Source organism: Petaurus breviceps, unplaced genomic scaffold (genome assembly GCF_028583685.1).
Source record: "Petaurus breviceps papuanus isolate PSGF00001 unplaced genomic scaffold, PetGlider_PUasm1.0 188, whole genome shotgun sequence".
Classification (NCBI taxonomy): Eukaryota; Metazoa; Chordata; class Mammalia; order Diprotodontia; family Petauridae; genus Petaurus; species Petaurus breviceps.
The window spans coordinates 24,952,113-24,971,348 of NW_027185804.1; the positions used below are offsets into that span (position 1 = coordinate 24,952,113).

At 42.0% G+C, this 19,236-nt stretch overlaps 1 protein-coding gene across 1 annotated transcript in view; it reads right to left on the minus strand.

Annotated features, from left to right (window-relative positions):
• Positions 1–19,236, minus strand: part of SLC1A2 (solute carrier family 1 member 2) — a 173,882-nt gene that overhangs the window by 65,570 nt on the left and 89,076 nt on the right. The window contains exons 2-4 of the mRNA XM_069091092.1: positions 7,563–7,702; positions 1,578–1,730; positions 150–400 (exon numbers count right to left, since the gene is read on the minus strand). Coding sequence (XP_068947193.1) covers positions 150–400; positions 1,578–1,730; positions 7,563–7,702 — 544 coding nt within the window. The remainder of the gene's footprint in view (positions 1–149; positions 401–1,577; positions 1,731–7,562; positions 7,703–19,236) is intronic.

The window sequence follows — 19,236 nt, forward strand, 5'->3', positions numbered from 1 at the left end:
GAGAGAGAGAGAGAGAGAGAGAGAGAGAGGAGAGAGAGCGAGAGCAACACAGATCATCCCTTAGTTTCCTTTACCAGAATCCCAGGGATGACCTCTCTATTAGGTCACCCGCAAGAATGTCAATGGGGAAAAGATACACTTTTGGTTACCTGTTGGAAACATGCTTGGACAAGGTTTTCAGGGAACAGGTTTCGGATGAGGTCAAGGAAGGCATCCAGACTGGACACTTCATCATTCTTCTTCCCGGGTCCCAGCTGCTTCTTTAACTTGGGGTTCCCTGGGTGAATGGCTAAGACCAAAATGACCCCGAGGACAGCAGCAATGATGGTGGTAGACATATAGTAGACCATGGCTCTTGTTCCCAGGCGACCACTGGCTTTAGCATCCAAGCCGGATAGACCTAGAGACAAAAGAAATAGAGCAGAGAAAACTATGGCCCAACCCATTCTAGTTATCTAGACTATGACATTCAGCCCCAAAGAGTGGACATCCATCATTTACAGATGAATCAAGCCTGACAGGGAAAATGAATGCTTTGGGGCACAGAGAATCAAAAAGGATTTTGGCAGGCTAGAACAATGGTCTAAATCAAACAAAGTGAAATTTAGTACAAAAAAGTATCAAGTCCTCCAGCTAGGGACCAAAAAAATCAACCCCGTGTCTCATACCCCATGTCTCCACATTGGCAGGACTAGAGCATCTTTCTATTTGACTGGGGATTTTCCTGGACTTTCTTTCAGATTTCTCCTTTAATTTGATGGTACCTTGTTTCAGTTCTCACCCGTGTTGGCAATTTGGATTGGCTGTTCGGAGAACAGTGCTTCTAACTGAGAGAGTCCGCCTGGTATGGTAGAAAGAATGCTGGTTTGGGAGCCATGGCCTTGGGTTCCAGTCTTAGCCCTGCTACTTTTGCCTGTGTGACTTTGGGCAAGTCACATTATCTGTCTGGGATGTAGTTTCCTCATCTGTAAAATGAGAGGGCTGAACTAGAAGGCATCTGAGGTTCCTTCCATCTCTAAATTGCCAGGATTTATGTGTTGCTGTAAGGTTTGGAAAATGGTTTCAAATATTATCCCACTTGATCTTCAATAACCATGGAAGGTGATAATAATAGTAATAATTAACATTTATTTATTATGTGCCAGGCACTGTGCTAATCATTTTATAATTATTATCTCATTTGACCCTCAAAACAATCCTGGCAGTAGGTGCTATTACCATCCCCATTTTATAGATGAGGAAACTAAGGCAGATAGAGGTTAAGTGACTTTCCCAGAGTCACACAGCTAGTGTCAGAGGCTGGATCTGAACTCAGGTCTTCCTGACTCCAGGCCCAGCACTCTGTTCACTGATTGTATGAACCATCACCGGGGGTAGGAGACACTCTTTTTGTTTCCTAAATCATCGAGGTAGAGTAGAGGACCAAGCCTCAGTTTCTCCAAAAAGCATAGTCAATGCAAGAGAAACATTATTTACTGACTCCATTTGCATTAGATTCAAACCTTTAGTTTAAGGTGAGTTGGTAGACCAGGACAAGAGCCCGTGTGCCTCCCACATTTCCATCCTGTCCATCTCACCTGTAATTAGGCTGGAGATGATTAAAGGGAGAATGAGCATTTTTAACATCCTCATGAGGATGTCTCCGGGGAACGCTATTAACATGACCACATCGGGGTGGATGGGGGACGCCAAGCGGAGAAGGCCTCCACATACAGCTCCCAGGATGACGCCTGCAAGGAAAAAGGGAGAAGGGATCAGCAAAGCTTGTGTCCCCAAAGACCGCATTGCAGAGTGTCCTGGTTCTCCTTCGTCTTGGCTTTTTGTGGTGGGGATGACAGTGTGGGACAAACACGAGCCCAGGAGGAAACCTGCATCTTAGTGTTTGTGGTGCTAAAGGAGCCAAGTTCTCCAGCTTTAATCACTCTGGAAGCCAGAGCTGGGAGAGTCATGCAGAGTGTATTCACAAAGTATTTCTGGGGTTGGTTATTTAGTCATAAAATCCCAGAGACTGGAGGTGGGACAGACCCAGAGAGACAAACGTAGCTCTCATCTCCACCCCTGCCATTCACCTCAGATCAAACAGAAGGAGATGGGGATACAAAGGGAAAATATTTTGATAATTTCTCCAGGATTACTTCATCTTTTGACCATGCATCAGTACAGGCTTAGTAGATAAACTGTCTAGTCTAGAGTTAGAAGACCTGAATTCGAATCCCACCCCCAACACTTATGAGCTATGAGCCCCCAAGCAATCTGCTTCCCTCCCTGACACTTATTTTCCTCCTCTGTACAATGAGGGGACTACATGAGATGATCTGAGGTCCTTCCCAGATCTAATCCTCGGATCTTATGCCCATAATATTACTCTCTGAGTATTTTTAAATTTGCAAAGCATTATGAAAACATGATCTCATTTGAGATCACATATACAAGGACACATGTATATACACATACATACATAAAGAGGGAGAGAGTGAAAGAGACAGAAACATGGGGGGAGAAAAAAGGGGGGAAAGAGAAAAAAAAAGAAGCAAGCAAGATAGGCAGGCAGACATATATAATGGGGGGGGCAAGAGCTATGGCTTCACTACTATGAGGAGCTTCTCATGTGGAAATGCCCTCCAGCATTCAAAGCCAGTCTGATCCAACAAGCATTTATTAAACACTGACTGCATACAAGATACTATTCAAGGCACTGGGAACACAAGACAGAATGGAGAATTGCTCCTTCTCTCAAGGGTCACTTAGAGTTGAAACGGATCTCACAGGTCATTTAGGCTTCATTTTCCAGAAGAAGAAACTGAGGGCCCAGGGAACTGAAGTTGTCTATCCAAGGTAAATAGATAGTAAATATGAAAGGTGGTATTCAAACCCATGTCTTTGACTCCAGAGTTGGGGTTTGACTTTCTTTCCATTTGTTGCTTTCCTGACATTGTGGGATGGGGTGGGATATAACATATAAAAAGATAATCACTGAGGTGATTATTTGAGGAAGGAGGGAGCCCTAATGGGGAGGGAGTCAGGCAAGGCTTTCCGTGGGAAATAGAGCAGAGTCCTGAAGGAATTGAGGGGGTCTCAGAGACACCATGGAAATGGACATTGACAGTCTGGACTGAAGCAGATCAGCAGCTGGGCTGTAATTTAGACTCTTGGGGAACTGCCTGGTACCCCCAGAAGCCATATGACTACCCAAAGTCACACCACCCCCCATGTGTCAGAGGCAGATTTGAAACCAGGTCCTGTCAATTCCAAAGCAGGCCCCTTCTTTCCACTGTGTCCTGTTCTCTCTCACCTTTTTACATATAACCAGATTTTTAGAGTCCCTGTTTTATGAGTTGGGTTGGGAAAAATAACTTTTGTTCTAATTATTATTGTTGTTTGGGAGGGAGTTAGGTCAAAACGACTTGGAAGTCCTGGTGGATTGAAGGAATCAGTTTGGACTGTTTCACACAAACAACTGCTTGTGAGTCTACGGTTAACTGCTCAGGACCACATCAGAAACCACAAGAGTAACTGAGCTGTTCTCTATGGCCAAAAAGTTCCTGCAGCAACCTCAAAGGGGAATATCCTAAAGAACTTACTTCAGGAGTCAGCACTAGAGCATGCTGGTGGGGTCCAGAATCTGAGAGATAGAGGGAACAGAGGTCCAAAGACCTCTAAGCATATTTCCTACTCTCTCCCCCAGTCCCTTTCAATCTGAAGAAATGGAAAATCCCATTTGTTCAGAGAGGCAGGAAGTCCTCAGTGACCTATGGAAAACCCACCCACAGTGACAAGTCCAAAGGCACTGTTCTGAGTGAACTCATCAGAGGTCATGAATATCTGTTCCCCAAACTCCCAGCCAATACAGCCCAGAGTAACTGAGCTCCAGGAGGGCCAGGGAACAGATGGATGTGATGGGCAGAGTCTCTTAGGGGGGAAATGAAACAGATGGAGAAGTTACACAAGGGTTCATTCTGGGGACCGCAGCCATCAGCTGCCAGTGGGAGCCGGTGCAAGGTCGTTTGCCCTGAGGCCCTCCGTCCATGCTGACTAGACAAATCCTGGTTAATAGTCTCAGTGGAAAAGAACCAATTTTCATACATCTAGGGCTGGAAGGGACCTCAAAGGTTGTCTAGTACAACCTCCTAATTTTACAAATGGGGAAACTGAGGCCGAGAGACTGCAACCAGTAAATTATGGGACCATATTTAGACCTCAGAGGGGACTCAAAGGCCATCGACTACAAACTCCTCATGTTACAGATGATGTGACTGAGACCTGGGAAGAGGAAGCAGCTTGTTCAAGGTCTCATAGGTGGTAGTCAGAAGAGGGAAGTGACCCCAAGTCTGATGGCTGTGGAAGGCTGTATCCAATTCACCGTACCACGATGATCCAGCTTAGCAAGACTTGACTTTCCTTCTCTAATCACCTAGTTTCTATCTAGTTACCAGAGGAGAGACAGATGTTTGTTTCAAAGGAGCCCTTTCCTCAGTGAGTTGGCCCCTGTTGGCTAGGATGACAAACTCATCTGGGTCCATAACCTGTTTGCAGCAGGCATGATGAGATCTTGGGATCCCACCCAGGGAACACCAGCATGAGCCATCATGCCTTTGTTTCTATCAGGTTTGCTGATGATTTTTTTTTTGGTAATTTGTGGAATGAGCCAAAAGAATCTCATTATGAGTATTAAATTATGTTTGTGTAACTCTGCTACCTGAAAAGCAGGAAGCTGAAACTCAAGCTTCATGTTCTTGACTCCATACTTAGAAAAAAGATTCCCTGACTGAAGTTTTATTTTAAATTCTTTATTTCCAAATCCTAAAGTAATATTTATTTGAACTAAGTAGGAGCCTTATTATACTGGTGTAGTCATGAAAACGTTGTGTCTAGGCTTTGCTCCTTAATAACAGCAATATTCTCTATATAACCACCAACAAGACACGATTTGACCATCAATAAAAACGAACCTACAAACTACTAAGTTGCATTATTCTAGGCTCTTACCGTGTACTTCATATATTAAATCCCATGAATGTTATTTTTATAAATTCAAGTCTTGGTTTTTGTTTTTCGGGGTCGGATGAATTTCACCACAATCTTGTTTGAATACATTTAAGCAATGCTTCTCTTAATGCAGTCAGTGGAAAGCAAATTGCAAAGGAGTCTTTCTTAGATGAACAAGAACAAGGCTTTGGATTGTTCAAAAAGAATATTGTGTGACTATTCCCAAGTTAGGGGAGACCCATCACCAAGAGTAACTGGTGAAAATATATGGACACATATTGGTAGGCATTTCAATTACTCAGTAACATCACCTCGGTGGGGATTTCCTTCAACAGAACAAACAGAGATCCTTTTCTGGCTGCCAAATCAATGAGACTTGTCCACACCCTCCTGGGAAGCCTCCATGAGGTATCAGGGGCAGGGGAACCCGACATGCTGGGGAAGTGACTTGAGTCTCTGGACATTGCATAGATACCAATGGAGTACATGGGACTGGACATTGATTGTTCCTTGTTCTTGCTTATGCGACTGGCTCAGCCATTCACCTCTTGGGTGACATCTCTTCTTCCCTCTCTCTTGTGCAAGTCTTGGTGGGGAACAACATACTGAGGCCTGTTCCTGGCTGCCACGTGCCTTTCCACTGCCCTTCGGGTGACCCCAAATTTTAAAACATGTGCATAATATATTAAGATTTCAGCACAGGAAATGTCACAGATGGAGAATAAAAGAGGTTGGGGGGAAAAATAATAGTGCAGGATGAATAAAATTATCATAACAGCAACAGACATACTAACTACCACCAGACAAAATATACACACACATACGCACAAATACACACAAAAGTGCATACAAACCCAATAATAACAATAGCAAAACATAAAAAGAATTCATAGTAGGAAAAAATTAGAAGGGAACATGATAACAGATGAGCTGCTTTTGTTATTTTTTAAATGTTAATGTACACTTTAAAAAAATTGTAAAATGCCAACCAGGTGGGAGAACAAAATGACTGTAGGGGTGAGTGGACATATTTTGGGTCAGGTGAAGCCTTTTGTATCCCTGAAACCAGATCAAGTAGAAAATACTTTATTCTAGCTATTGATAAAGGCAGCCCCATTTCCTAGGGAAAATTTTTCAGCATGAACAGTGTAGGACTTAAGAGAAGCCAAAGACTCATGTCGATTCATTTTGAGTCAATCCAACAAGAATGAATAAAAGGGCTACTCTATGCCAGTCATTATTGCAGGGACAAAAACCTCTTATTCATCAGGAATTATGCCATCCCTGGGAAAGGAAAACAAAAATGAATCTATATATGCCCTCATGGAACTTACGTTGCATTGGACTCCTTAGAGCAGGGATCTATATAACCTGGAGTCTATGAACTTGTTATTTTATTTATGTATATCTATATTGATATACATATATATATACACACGCACACATATATACATACATATACACACATATAACACATATTTAGTTATATATATTAGATATATAATTATATATAACAATGTATTAAATTAGATAAGTACGAATATATCTTTGCATATTGTTGATATATCATGTTATCATATAATAATGCAATGATATCTAGATATGCCATTATACAATGTGTAAACACACGTTTTTGTGTATATTTAGTCAAGTTTACAGACTTCTCAGAATGTTTTTAAATTTATAAAATACAGGAAAATTCTAAGGAAACTAATTCTACTGAAATACAATGATGGATGTATACATGTATCTATACGTATATAGATAATACAGTAATAATACCATCATCAATTTATGCAATATATTTATATACCTATATTGGTAGCTATATTTCAATATAATTAGTTTCTTTTGTAATTTTCTGTATTTTTTCTGCATCTAAAAATATCATTCTGAGAAATCAAGAAGTTTGACTAGGCTCCGGAAGAGTCCATAACACACAAACAGCTCAAGAATCCCACCATCAGCATAATTCCTCCCTTTACTGATGAGGAAATTGAATCCCAGAGAAGTTAAGAGACCTCCATCCAGTCACAAAGTTAACAAGTGGCAGAACTGGTATTTAAACCTCAGTCTCCTGAATAAATTATCCCATCTGTAAAATGGGTGCTATTATTATCCCTTCTTATGAATGAGGAATTGGAGGCTAAGGAGTTAAGTGGTTTGTCCAGGATCACAATCTAAGAAAAAATACCAGTTCAGTTCTTTCTATAGGCAGCTAGGTAACATGAAGGGACAGAGCTGTGGCTCTGGTTTCAATGATACCTGGGTTCAAATTCAGCATCAGACACTTTCTAGCTGTGTGACCCTGGGCTAGTCATTTCACCTCTATTTGCCTGTTTCTTCATCTGTAAAATGGAGATCATAATAGCACCTGCTTCCTAGGATTGTTGCAAGGATCAAATGAAAGGGAAATTGTAAAGCACAGTGCCTGGTATATAGCTATCATGGTCATCATCATTATTTTCTCATGGATGGCTCGTCCTTCTCTGGGTTAGTCTTCCCCTTTCCTCTAATCAGCCCCCTTTCCCTCCGATGGGGCCATAAGAAGAGGAGGGCTTGTATCCAGGACATACCAAATACTGTCAGAGAAAGCAGAAGGTTCTTCCCGAGCCAGTCCCATATCCTCAGGCACAAATTTCTGCGTTTGGGTTCCTCTGAGCTCAGGTGACTCTCATGCATCCGGACTTCCACTTGCTTGGGCATATTGTTGGCACTGTAAGAGAAGAGGAGAATTTAGATTGTAGTTGTGTCTAGGGAGACCAGGGATGGGGGCCAGTAGTTACAAGATGGAGGAAGAGGCTCTCTCTTTTTTTTTTCTCAACCTGATATAACCAGGAGCCTAGCCTTAGGTATCAGGGCCTTGGGACTGAGCTCACTTTAAATTCTAACATCTAAAATTGTTTTTAAAAAAATGAATGGTGATTGATTTAAAATGACTTCCATGGTATATGAGCATGGGGAAGAAAGGAAGGAAATGTGCTTTATTAAGCATCTACTTATTTATTAATCCAATTATTATTAAATATTAATTTAATTCACTATTAATTAAATTATCAAACGATTAATTTAATAATTATTAATTAAGTGATTAATTTAATAGTTGTTTATTAATTATTATTGCTTTATTATGCATCTACTATGTTCCAGGTGCTTTACAGGTATTCTCTCATTTAATAATAATAGCTAACATTCATATGACACTTACTTTGTGCCAGCAAGAAGTTAAGCACTTTTACAAATATTATCTCATTTGGTCCTCACAACAGTTCTGGGAAGTAGATGTTATTACTATCCCTATTTTATAGATGAGAAAACTGGGGCAGACAGGTTAAATGACTTGTCTAGGATCACACAGCTAGTAAGTGTCTGAATCAGAATTTGAACTCAACTCTTCCATTTCCAGACCCAGGACTCTATCCAGTGTGCTAACTCTCCCAACAACCACTTAGATTAGGGTTAGAGATACACAGACAGAAATTAGTCATCTCCTGCCCTCAAGGAGCTTACGTTCTCCTGGAGGGAAACACAGATAAATATAAACAAAATTTACGCAAAGTATTTCTGGAAAGCACTAACAGGTGGGAGGGTGTTCAGGAAGAGCCTTTTGTTGGATGGGGCTCTGCAGTTGAGCTCAGGGATTCCAAGAAGCAGTACTGAGGGGAGAGGGCATGCTCGGTGTGGGGGGCAGCTTTGCAAAGGTATGGAGGTGGGATTCTACCATTATAATAGCCACAATAGACACCCTGAAACGTACAGTGTTCACTTTATGGATGTCTACTTCTGTGACTCCCAAGGCAAAAGTTGAAAAATGCCATCCTGAAATGTGCAAGTTTTCGAAAAACAGCCCCAGCCCAGCCTTCCCAGTGATGCTGACCTCCTCCACATTCCTCCCACAAGACACTCCATCTCCAGATGCCAGGCCTTTTCCCTGGAAGTCCCCCTTGCCTGGACTGCTCTCCTGCCTCATCTCTGCCTCCTGGCTTTCTTCAAGTCCTAGCTAAAATCCCACAAGAAGCCTTTCCCCATCCTCCTTAGTTCTAAGGCCTTCACTCAGCTGATCATCAGTGATTCACTCAGTCTATGGCTTGTTTGAGGAAGCAGGATAGCGGTGGATAGAACACTGAGCCTAGAGAGGGGAAGACCTGAGTTCAAATGTGACCTAGCTGTGTGACCTTGGGCAAGTCACTTAACCCTGCTTGCCTCAGTTTCATTTGTCAAGTGTGCTAGAGGAGGAAATGTCAAACTGCTCCAGTATCTTTGCCAAGAAAATCCCAAATGGATTGAGTCGGATTTCACTGAAAAAATACGTTAACAACAACTGGCTTGTTTGTACACAGTTGTTTGTGTGTTGTCTTCCCCCATCAGACCAGGAGCTATTGGACAGTAGAGATTATTCTTTATTTATTTTTTTTTCTGGCACCCCCAGCACTTACTCCAAAGCCTGGCAAGCAAGAGGAGCTTAACCCATGTTTACTGACTGACTCAGTCAGCACAATGAGGCATGTTGAGACAACTGCCCTGATAACGGAAAACTTTGAACAAGGCTCTGATCTGCTCAAACTTTAGCCTCCGTTGCATTATTTTAACAGCCGAGTCCATTGGGAAATCACGGCACGTTTCTTCTTTTTTTAACCCACGTCCTGTGACTCATTTATTTAACTGAAAGTTTGTTCGCAAGCAACACCCGTTCTGCAAAACATCCTTTGGGGCTTGGGAAAGGAGGGGTCAGGGAAGGGAGCACAGGCTGCTGCTAAGTTTGAGACTGTTCGTGGCTGAGCTCAAAGATCCTGCTTTTTATTAACACTCGATGCCTACCCCTCTGCCAAGAGGCTCTAATAATAGGCTTATTAGATGCAGCGTCTGTTCCAGATTTCCTGCCTCCAACACTTAAGCTCTCCCTCACTGGATGCTAATTTTCTCTCTCACTTCTTCAGTCAGGGAGGTGGCAAAAGAAGAAAAAAAAGTGTTTCCCAGGGGAATCCGCCAGCAACTGATGGACTTGCCCAGTGAGAGGCAAGTGGGAATTACCCACCCCCATCATCATCTCCCCAACATCGGTCAAACTTCCCCATCCCAGGGACCTACAGCCTGGGAGTGTAAGGGAGGATGGAGTCGTTGGGTTTGATATCATGGCTCTGCCCCAGAAAAAAAAAAAACCCAGTGAGAAAGGGGTCTGGAATCTTAAGGAGGAAAGCAGGGAAGAAGGGGGACTTCCCCACCCTGGGAAAAAATGAGGGCAATCGTCAGTTTGGGAAAGGAATTCTGTGAGAGCACGCATCCGGATGATGTGTCTCCTCTGCAGTTGTAAGCTTTCAACTGCAGTGAATTTTCCCTCCCCCCTAAAGAATCCCCCCAGGAGTTTTTAAGGAGTTTTAAGTTTTTAAGGCCACTGTTTTGTTAATTTTGGCAGGCTTGTTGGCAACTGTGGGATATGTAGAGTTTCTCACCCTGCTTCTGTCCTTCTTTGGAGGGAGTCATCTGCCTCCTTGACCCTCTGAAACTAAGCTCATAGATGCCTGCAGCAGAAATGTCAAAACAATTTGCTCACTCTCACTCCAAGAGCTACCTGAACCACATTAAAATGTAATTGGGAAATATTTAACAAAATTAATAAAAATACAATAAAACACAGATAATGGTGATTTGTAGTTTTCTAAGTCAATATATGGTCGGCAGTGATCTTTATATACAGTTTGGTGATCCCCTCTATGAGTTCTGTGGGGTCGAATAGAGTTTGACTCCCCTGCATTATCCCACCTAGATGTCCCCTCTCTAAATTCACTTCTAAGATCTTGGGTGTTGAAGTCAGGATGGGGTGGGGTTCCAGTTCTTACACCTCCAGGCTATTATTGCTCATAAAGGATCTGCGGGTCAAAAAACATCCTCCACATTAAAGAAATCCTAGATCTAACTCCTTCCAACTTTCCCCACCTTTGTTATATTTATATAAGTCTATATTGAACCTTCTCCGTCCAACACTGATTGCAACTTGTAGAATCTATGCTCCTTTCGGGCATGCACTGGGTTCTCTTTTGTCACCTAAGACAGTGCCTAGCACATAATAAGTACTGTATAATGTCATAGGAAGTCTAAAGCTAATTATTTCACCCTTGGTACCTGAAATCAATCATGTGCTTATAGCATCATTTTCTTTGAATAAGGGAACATTGGTGCCTAGCACTCATGGGGGGAGGGATAGGAAAATAGATATCAGTTAATCAATAAACAGTGATTTTTTGGACATTTAGTTTTTTGGCAGGCACTTGCTCTATGTGCTGTCGTTACATTCCAATACTCAAGAAGATTGTAGATTCTATTGTAGATCTAGATTCAGAGTCAGATGACCTAGGGTCCAATTCCCACTCTGTAGTCACTTGACTGACCTTAGGGACATCTGAGTTTCCTTCCCTATAAAATGAAGGGATTAGACTATATCAATTTAAAAGTTCCTTTCATCTCAAAATCTAGGATCCGTGGATCCTTTGAAAGCTCTAGGATGGAGGTGGAAAAAGCACAGATCCCATAGTCAGATCTAAAGTTCCTGAAAAGTTATTGACTATCTCTGTGCCTCCGTTTCCTCTTATGTAAATTGGAAATCAAAAAGCTTGTTAAATTCCACATCAAAGGGAGGGAGGGAGGGAGGAGAGGGGAGTACTTGGGAAACCTCAGCATGTCTTATGTAGATGTGCCCATATAAATGTGAGGGGTAGCCAGATGGCGCTGGAGTCAGGAAGACTCATCTTCTTGAGTTCAAATCTGGCCTCAGGCACTGACTGGCTGTATGACCCTGGGCAGGTTACTTAACTCTGCCTCAGTTTCCTCATCCGTAAAATGGGCTAGAGAAGAAAATAACCAACCACTCTTCCAAGAAAACCCCAAATGGGGTCACAGAGAGTTGGACATGACTGAACAACAACAACAATACACAGGCATCAAATAGAATATGATTGTGCGATAAGAGATGACAAGCCCAACCCAGAGAAGTACAGGAAGACCAGTGGAAATGGATTTGGGGTAAAAGAAGCAGAACCCAGAAAACGACGTCTATTCCTGGAGTAACATAAATGTCAGCAATGCTAAAAGGCAGCCAAGCTCTGGACTGACCAGTCTTCATCTAGGAGGACAGGGGAGAGAGCACCTTTCTCTCGTCTCTTCAGAAAGGTGGTAAACCATGAGTTTGCAATGGCGCAGTAACTGTTAGAAACAGTTTTGCTGTCTACAGGTCTTGCTGACCTGTTTTTCCTTTACACAAGGTGGCGAATATCAGTAAATGACTACAGTTTGAAAAACAAAAGCACCAATAAGATTATTTTAAGGCAAATAACATCTTGATCTCCCCGTTTGTATACACTGTCTTCCCTCCCTTCCAGTCTCCTCTATTAGATTAGAACAAAAGCCCCATTGTTTCTTTCTGTTCTTCCTGATATCTGAAATACCTTCCATGCAGAAGGAACTCAGGATCATGGATCTAAAGCTGAGAATGACCTTCGCGTGTCTAGTCTAATGCCCTTGTTTTACAGATAAGAAAACCGAGAACCAGAGTGGTTAAGCACAGTACCCACAGTCATACATAGCAAGAGACAGAAACAAGATTTGAACCCAGGTCCTTTAATTCCATAGTCATTGCTTTAGCCAAAGCACCAGAAGGTTTTCTGAGCTGCAAACCTTAATGCACTTGGCCAGAGCTTCAGGGTAAATGAATAGACCCCCATTAGAAACTCTTCCTAAGGAGTAGGACTGAAATCTAAAAGAGAGATGGGCTAGAAGCAGGGAGAAGAAGAGAAAAGAGGGTGTAATGTTAATGAAATAGGAAGATCTTCCCCACCCATTAATAAGACTATGTGCCCAGTTGTGATACATCCTGAATCACATAGAGCCCACTGGGGGGAGGAACTTGCTTAAAGAGAAGCTTGCTTATAGGAAGACTTCCACGCCTTTGGTATTAAGTTGATTAGACACTGAGTCATAAGGGTTGTGATGCCTTCTGGCTTTGAAACACACACACACACACACACACACACACATATATACTCTGAGTTGGTATTTTGCTCTGGGGGCTCGCTCATGAGAAGGATCTTTTGATTTCCTGGTTGAGACTAAGTAGCTGTATGTTCAGAGCCCCCTGACTGCTTGGATGTAAAGGCTCTCTTGATCTAGTGGTGTATGTAAAATGTATAGCGATATTACTTTCATTCAAAGCCTTGTCTGTTGGTCTTTATGCTAATTTCTCTGCCTGTATTTTCTCTGACATTCAGGGTGCCAACCTAGTGAATATAATTAAAAGATTGTTAACCCCTTTTTGAGAAGTCTTTCCTAGAAAAGCAGATCCAAGAACATGTGCTAGCAGGCCACCCTGGGTATGCTAGGGTACTTGCTGTTACAGAAGGGGGAGAAGGGAGAGGAGAAGGAAGGGAAGGGAGAGGAGGAAGGGGAGAAGAGGAGGAGGAGAGGGAGGAAGAGGAGGAGGAGAGGGAGAAAGAGGAGGAGAAGAGGGAGGAAGAGGAGGAAGAAGAGGAAGGAAGAAGGAGAGGAGGAGGAAGAGGGGGTAAGAAGAGGAGGGGAAAAGGAGGGGAAGGAAAAGGAAGAGGAAGGAGGAGAAGGAGGAAGAGAAGGAAGAGGAAGAGAAAGAAGCAAAATGTTCTTGAGTTAGGCCAGAGGTATCATTCTGCATAGTGAATGAAAAGTGGGAAGGGAAGCAGGAGAGACAGTAGAGTCAAGGGCCATTGCCCACTTCACCTGCTTTGAGACTTCTATGAGTGGCCCTCTGACCCAAAGAATTTCAACCCATGCACTCCCTACAGACATCAATGCCATGGCTGGTCCTTGGGTCCAGCCCAATTCCCTCCACTAACCCATGACCCTCTCCCTTGTCAGCCAAGCTTTCTGTAGAACATCCAAAATGGATTTGGCTTGGGACACAGACCAGGTCACTTGACTCAGAGGGTCAGTTCTGGTGCTATTATGGCCTTAAATCTAAGGACCAGGATCTCTAAACCTTTGAAAGATGTCCCTTCAGCCAGAGAATATGTGTTTACCTTTGGTAAAGGAACAGCAAATTTGAATGAAATCATGCTTGTCCCATACGGGCTCTGAAAATAGGGGCTAGGTCCCAGAGCTTTGGAGCCCTCTCTCTCTCTCTCAGATAGGGGAAGAGATATTCCCTCCCTGGCAAGGACTAAAAAAGCAGGCTAATTAGCAGTTCTCCCTACACCTGGCAGATGGTGAGCTAAAAAGACAGGAGCTAGTACCCTCTAGGTATGTTAGTCACACCCCATCATTCTTTTTCTCAAGTTAAATCCTCTCCTTTTACCACGTTAAGCAAATGAAGCTAATAAAACTGCCCCACTCCCCCTTTCAGGAGGAAGTGTTCTATTCATGCTTATAAAACCCAACTTTCTTACAAAGTTGGGTTGAAACCTGGCCACAAGTTTATTATCACTAAGAACAAAGTGATATTAATCAGGGAGGGCCTTCCTAGGAGAAGGATGAAAAGGAGGGAAAGAGGAAGAGGAGGGAGATAAGGAAGAGGAAGGTGTTGAGGAAGAGCAAGGGAAGGAGAAAGAGGAGAAGAAAGAAGGGGGGAAAGAGGACTTTTCTAGTTTTATGCCATTATTGTGCAACTTAAGGTGATTTACTTAACCTCTCTGGACCTCAGTTTTTCTATCTCTAAAATGAAATAATTTGATTAAATAACATCCAAGGTCCCTTCTACCTTTTGATCCAGGATCTTATGATTGAACCATGAAAGTACTAATTAAACAAATAGTTTATTTTTCTTATACTAGTAGTTTTTGGGGATGATTTGACAAGGGATTTCACGGTTACCTTTTATTGTGAAAATATTATAAAGACATTTTATGATCCATATTATATCCATATATATATATAAATTTTTTTTCTAAAGAAAATTGGTAGTCAATCTGATGTGGTACTGTAAGGGTTATGGGATTTAAAGATCTCCCATGCCCCATGGACGTGCTGACATAGCAGAGCAAGAGAAAGCGGTCCTGCGGTTTTCTGAGCCGAGCTAGCGGTCCTGCGGTTTTCTGAGCCGAGCTAGCGGTCCTGCGGTTTGCTGATGTAGCAGGAAGGGGCGGAGCAAGAGAAAGCGGAAAGCGAGAGAAAAAAAAAAAAAAAAAAGCCGAGCTAACGGTCCTGACAAGCTAACGGTCCTGCAGTTGGCGGTTGGCAGTTGCAGTTGCGGTTGCGGCAGCAGCAGAGGCAGTGGCAGCGTGAAGCCTTTGAGCACTGCCAGGGGCCGGAGCTGCTGGGAGCAGGACTTTCTGCTAAGGACTCCTGCTGAGGGCTGCCAGGGGCCGGAGCTGCTGGGAGCGCGCTTCCAGGACGCTGGGTGGTTGCTGTGAGTGGGGAGAGGAGGACCTTTGCCTGAGGTAGCCTGTTCTGTTTTAAAGGCTTGAAAATGTGGGTGCTTTCTACTTTATCCACCTGTGCCAATGTCATAACTACTCTGATGGCTTTCACTTTCTGGTTTTGGGACTCAGTCTTTTGGTATCTTAATAAATTTTCTAGTTTATTTCCCCAAATGGCAAACCTGACGTATTTTGTGATGGATAATTATATCAGCATATTTATAATCTCTATAGGCATTGTGAATATGGCATTGCTGATACAGGTACAGAGAAAGAAAAGGGGCTTTGCAGTCAGGGATTCTTGGTTCAAATCCAACCTCTGATGTGTATATACTGTCTATATGATCTTGAGGAAATCTCTTATTCCCCCTGGACTCTAGCTTCTGCATCTGTAAAATGAGAGGACTGGATTCCACATCTTAGATTCCTAACATTTCTTCTATGAGCCTATGACCCCTTAGGAAAAAAAAATTCATTACTCTTTGGTTAATTTTTCAGTCATAGGAACTCATGGACAATGTCTTCTAAGGTATAGAGGGATATAAACGTACATCAAGAAAGGGAATGCCCAAATCAACATAATGAAAGACCTCTCAAGTATGGAGCACAGTTTAAAAGCTTTAGTGAGAAAAATGTATTTGAATGAAATCACTTAGACATGAACTTTTCCATTGGATTGACTAACTTCCCATCCTTTGGGTCTTACCATATCATAACCACATTATTTTTAAAGCTCACATTTCTTTTCCTCCCAAAGTATCTGCAAGCATGGCTGGATCCTTCTCATTCTACTACTTTTGCCCACTTATGGAAATTTGTCTCGCCCTCAACTGAAAATTCTCAGTAAGTTTCAAAGTACTTCCCCATGCCCATTAGCAAACCTCTTTTAGAATAGAAAGTAAAAATCTGAACAGAGTGTGATGGGAGTGTGTTATTTCTTGAACTGGAAAGAAGCCAGAACCCCATCTTACCATTCAACATCCCTGCCAAATTCAACCAATGAGTCCAATGAGTCCAAATGGTCAGGGTCTGTAGTGGTTCTGTTTTTTGTGGACTTTCTATGGCTTTTCCAGTAGGACCACAACCGCCAAACATCCCAAAGTGGCAGAATACTGTGCCAACTGTTGGATCATCAATCCCACTTCCTGCCTGAGCGGTTGGTCTGGAAGCTGTTCAATCTGAGAACTATGTATAGCATAACAGTTGGACTCTAGTTAACTTGTGTCTTATGAGTTCCCTCCTGGGGCTGGCTTCTTCCATTGGGGAATATCCTCTAGGATCTTGAGGTAATTTAAAGGACTGAGAGCATTATGGTGAAAAAGGAGTAGACCAAGAGAGGGCCTATGTCTTACTTAACATTTATCTTGTCCTCAGTCAGTTGATAAACATCAACTAAGTGCTTACTCTCTTGCAGGCACTGTGCTAATCACTGAGTATGCAAATAAGGGTTAGAAGGAAAAAACCAAACAATCCCTTCTTCCAAGGAGCTCATAATCTAATGGGGTTAAGCACATAATAGAGAGGCAGTGAAGAGTTATAGGAAGATCATTGAATTTGGAGTTGAGAGCTTGAGCTCTACCATACTCTACCCTTGTGACCCTGGGCAAATCACTTGACTTTTTCAAGCCCTAATGGCTTCACCTGTAAAATAAAAATTATAACTAAGGACAGTGCCTTTCTCTTAATGAATGCTTATTGATTGATTGACTATAGGATCATTGATTTAGAGCTGAAATGGACTTTGGGGGCCATTTTGATCCACATTACACATGACAAAACTGAGGCACATGACTGTGAGACTTGGCCAATATCACACAGAGGGGGGAAGAGGCAGGATTTGAATCCAACTACCCTGTCTCCAAAGCTAGGGCTGTTTCTATTACACCATAATGATAACAGGTATGCCCCCAGTTTGCCTCACAATTCAACAATTCAGTGTGTCCAGGACTATTAAGAAGTGTGTTGTCAAGGATAAGCATTCTTGGGATCAGGCATATTTGGGTTTAAATCATTCTCTTGACCCCTATTAGCTACCTTCCTTCTGTTTTCTCTTTTTTCCTTAGTCCCTATTTTTTTCCTAGTTGATATTTTCCTAGTTCCATCATTTAATCCATGGTTTAATATGGAACTCCTCTTGTGCATCAAAACCAGAAGGCAGGAGCATGGAGGAATGAAATGCCCAGGGGTTCCCACATCAGCATCATGTGGCATCTCCAACATGAATCACTTCGCTGTCATTACCCAAGATGTTGGGACCATCTATATCTGCACAAAGTTTTCCAGTCACATGTGGGAAAATATAAAAGCAGAATAATTGTGATCTCGCCTTCCCCTCAGGGAGAAGGGAAAGGCATTCATGAGTCTGGTGCCTGGAAGCTGGGAAGGAGGACTCATCAATGACTTTGCAGATCATTGGAAGCAGAGCAAGGTTTTCATCATTTCCTCTGCCTGTCTGTAGCTCCTGGCCTCTGAGACAGAATACTCTGGAGCAATGACTCAACATGCACTAACCTACCAAGTCTTGACTCAGGCTTGCTGCATTTGCCTCTTCTAGCCTTGTAAAGGAAGCCTGGGGAGCTAGCTGTACCTAGTCACCACGTCTCTGAAGAGGGAACAGAACGTTTTGTTCAGCAAAGCAATGCATATAAAACACTTCACAAAACCTTAAAATGTTCTATAAATATGACCTATCATGACTATGGCTATCCTTCTTAATCTTCCCAGCTTAGCTTAATGGAGTTCAGATAGAACTGCTCTTGGGACAAGCTTTTATCCTACTTTTTCCTACTTAATATTCTTTGAATTCTTGCACAGATGGATACCATGACTTTTTGTCATTGAAGAAGAGTGAAATCTAAGCCCAGATTCTATAGAACATAAGCTCCTTGAGGGTAGGTCTGTTCCATTTCGTTTTTGTATCACTGGTACTTAGCTGGCATATAGAAGGTAATTAATAAATGCTTATTGATTCATAGATTGATTGATGGTAGGTTCACAAAAAGCATCTACAAACTCAAACAGAAACAGAACCACTAAACCATATATAAGATCCCTGCAGGCCACATATTAACTTAGAAAGCCACAAATTAACATTATCTATGTTTAATTACATTGCATTTATTTAGTTAAATATAAATAAAATTCCCAATTGTATTTTAATCTAATTCAGTCTCTGAGTATTTTGGTTACTCACTTAATAATCCACCTGACCACACCACTAGCAGACAGGATGATGAGAGTAATAGACAGAGATCTTACTATAGAGACATAAATAGATAGGTGATAAGGATCAAGATCTCCCTATCTATAGACATAGATGTCCCTAGTCATTTCTACACGGTATTAATTTTTTTTTGCTAGTTCTCCATGCAGTGTGTTCCAAAAATCTTACTGGACTATTAAGCTTTAATATCTATAAGTATTTGGGTTTTTTTTATTTAAAATGTTCTTAATCATTTACAAATAATTCTATGTTGTTATTGTTGCTGCTATTCTGAACAAAGCTGGAAGAAACATCTCCCAAGGTTTGATACTAATCACCGACAGGTATCTAATATTTGATTCAGTGCAATTTAACACATTTTTAAAATCACCAATTGTGTGAAAGACCCTGCATAGGGAGCTGCATGTTGGGGATACAAATGTCAAAATGGAAAACAGAATTTGTCCTCAAGGATATTTAATTATACTTGTGAGATGAAACAAATACATGCATATTTAATGCATATTAAAGTAAGTAAATGTATTGTCATTTTAAGATAAGCTATTAATAATTAGTGGGCAAGGGAAGAATCATTATATGAGAGACTCATTAATTTAGACCTGGAAGGAACTTAGAGTCCAAAGTCATCAGCAACTAGGTGGCCCTGTGTATAGA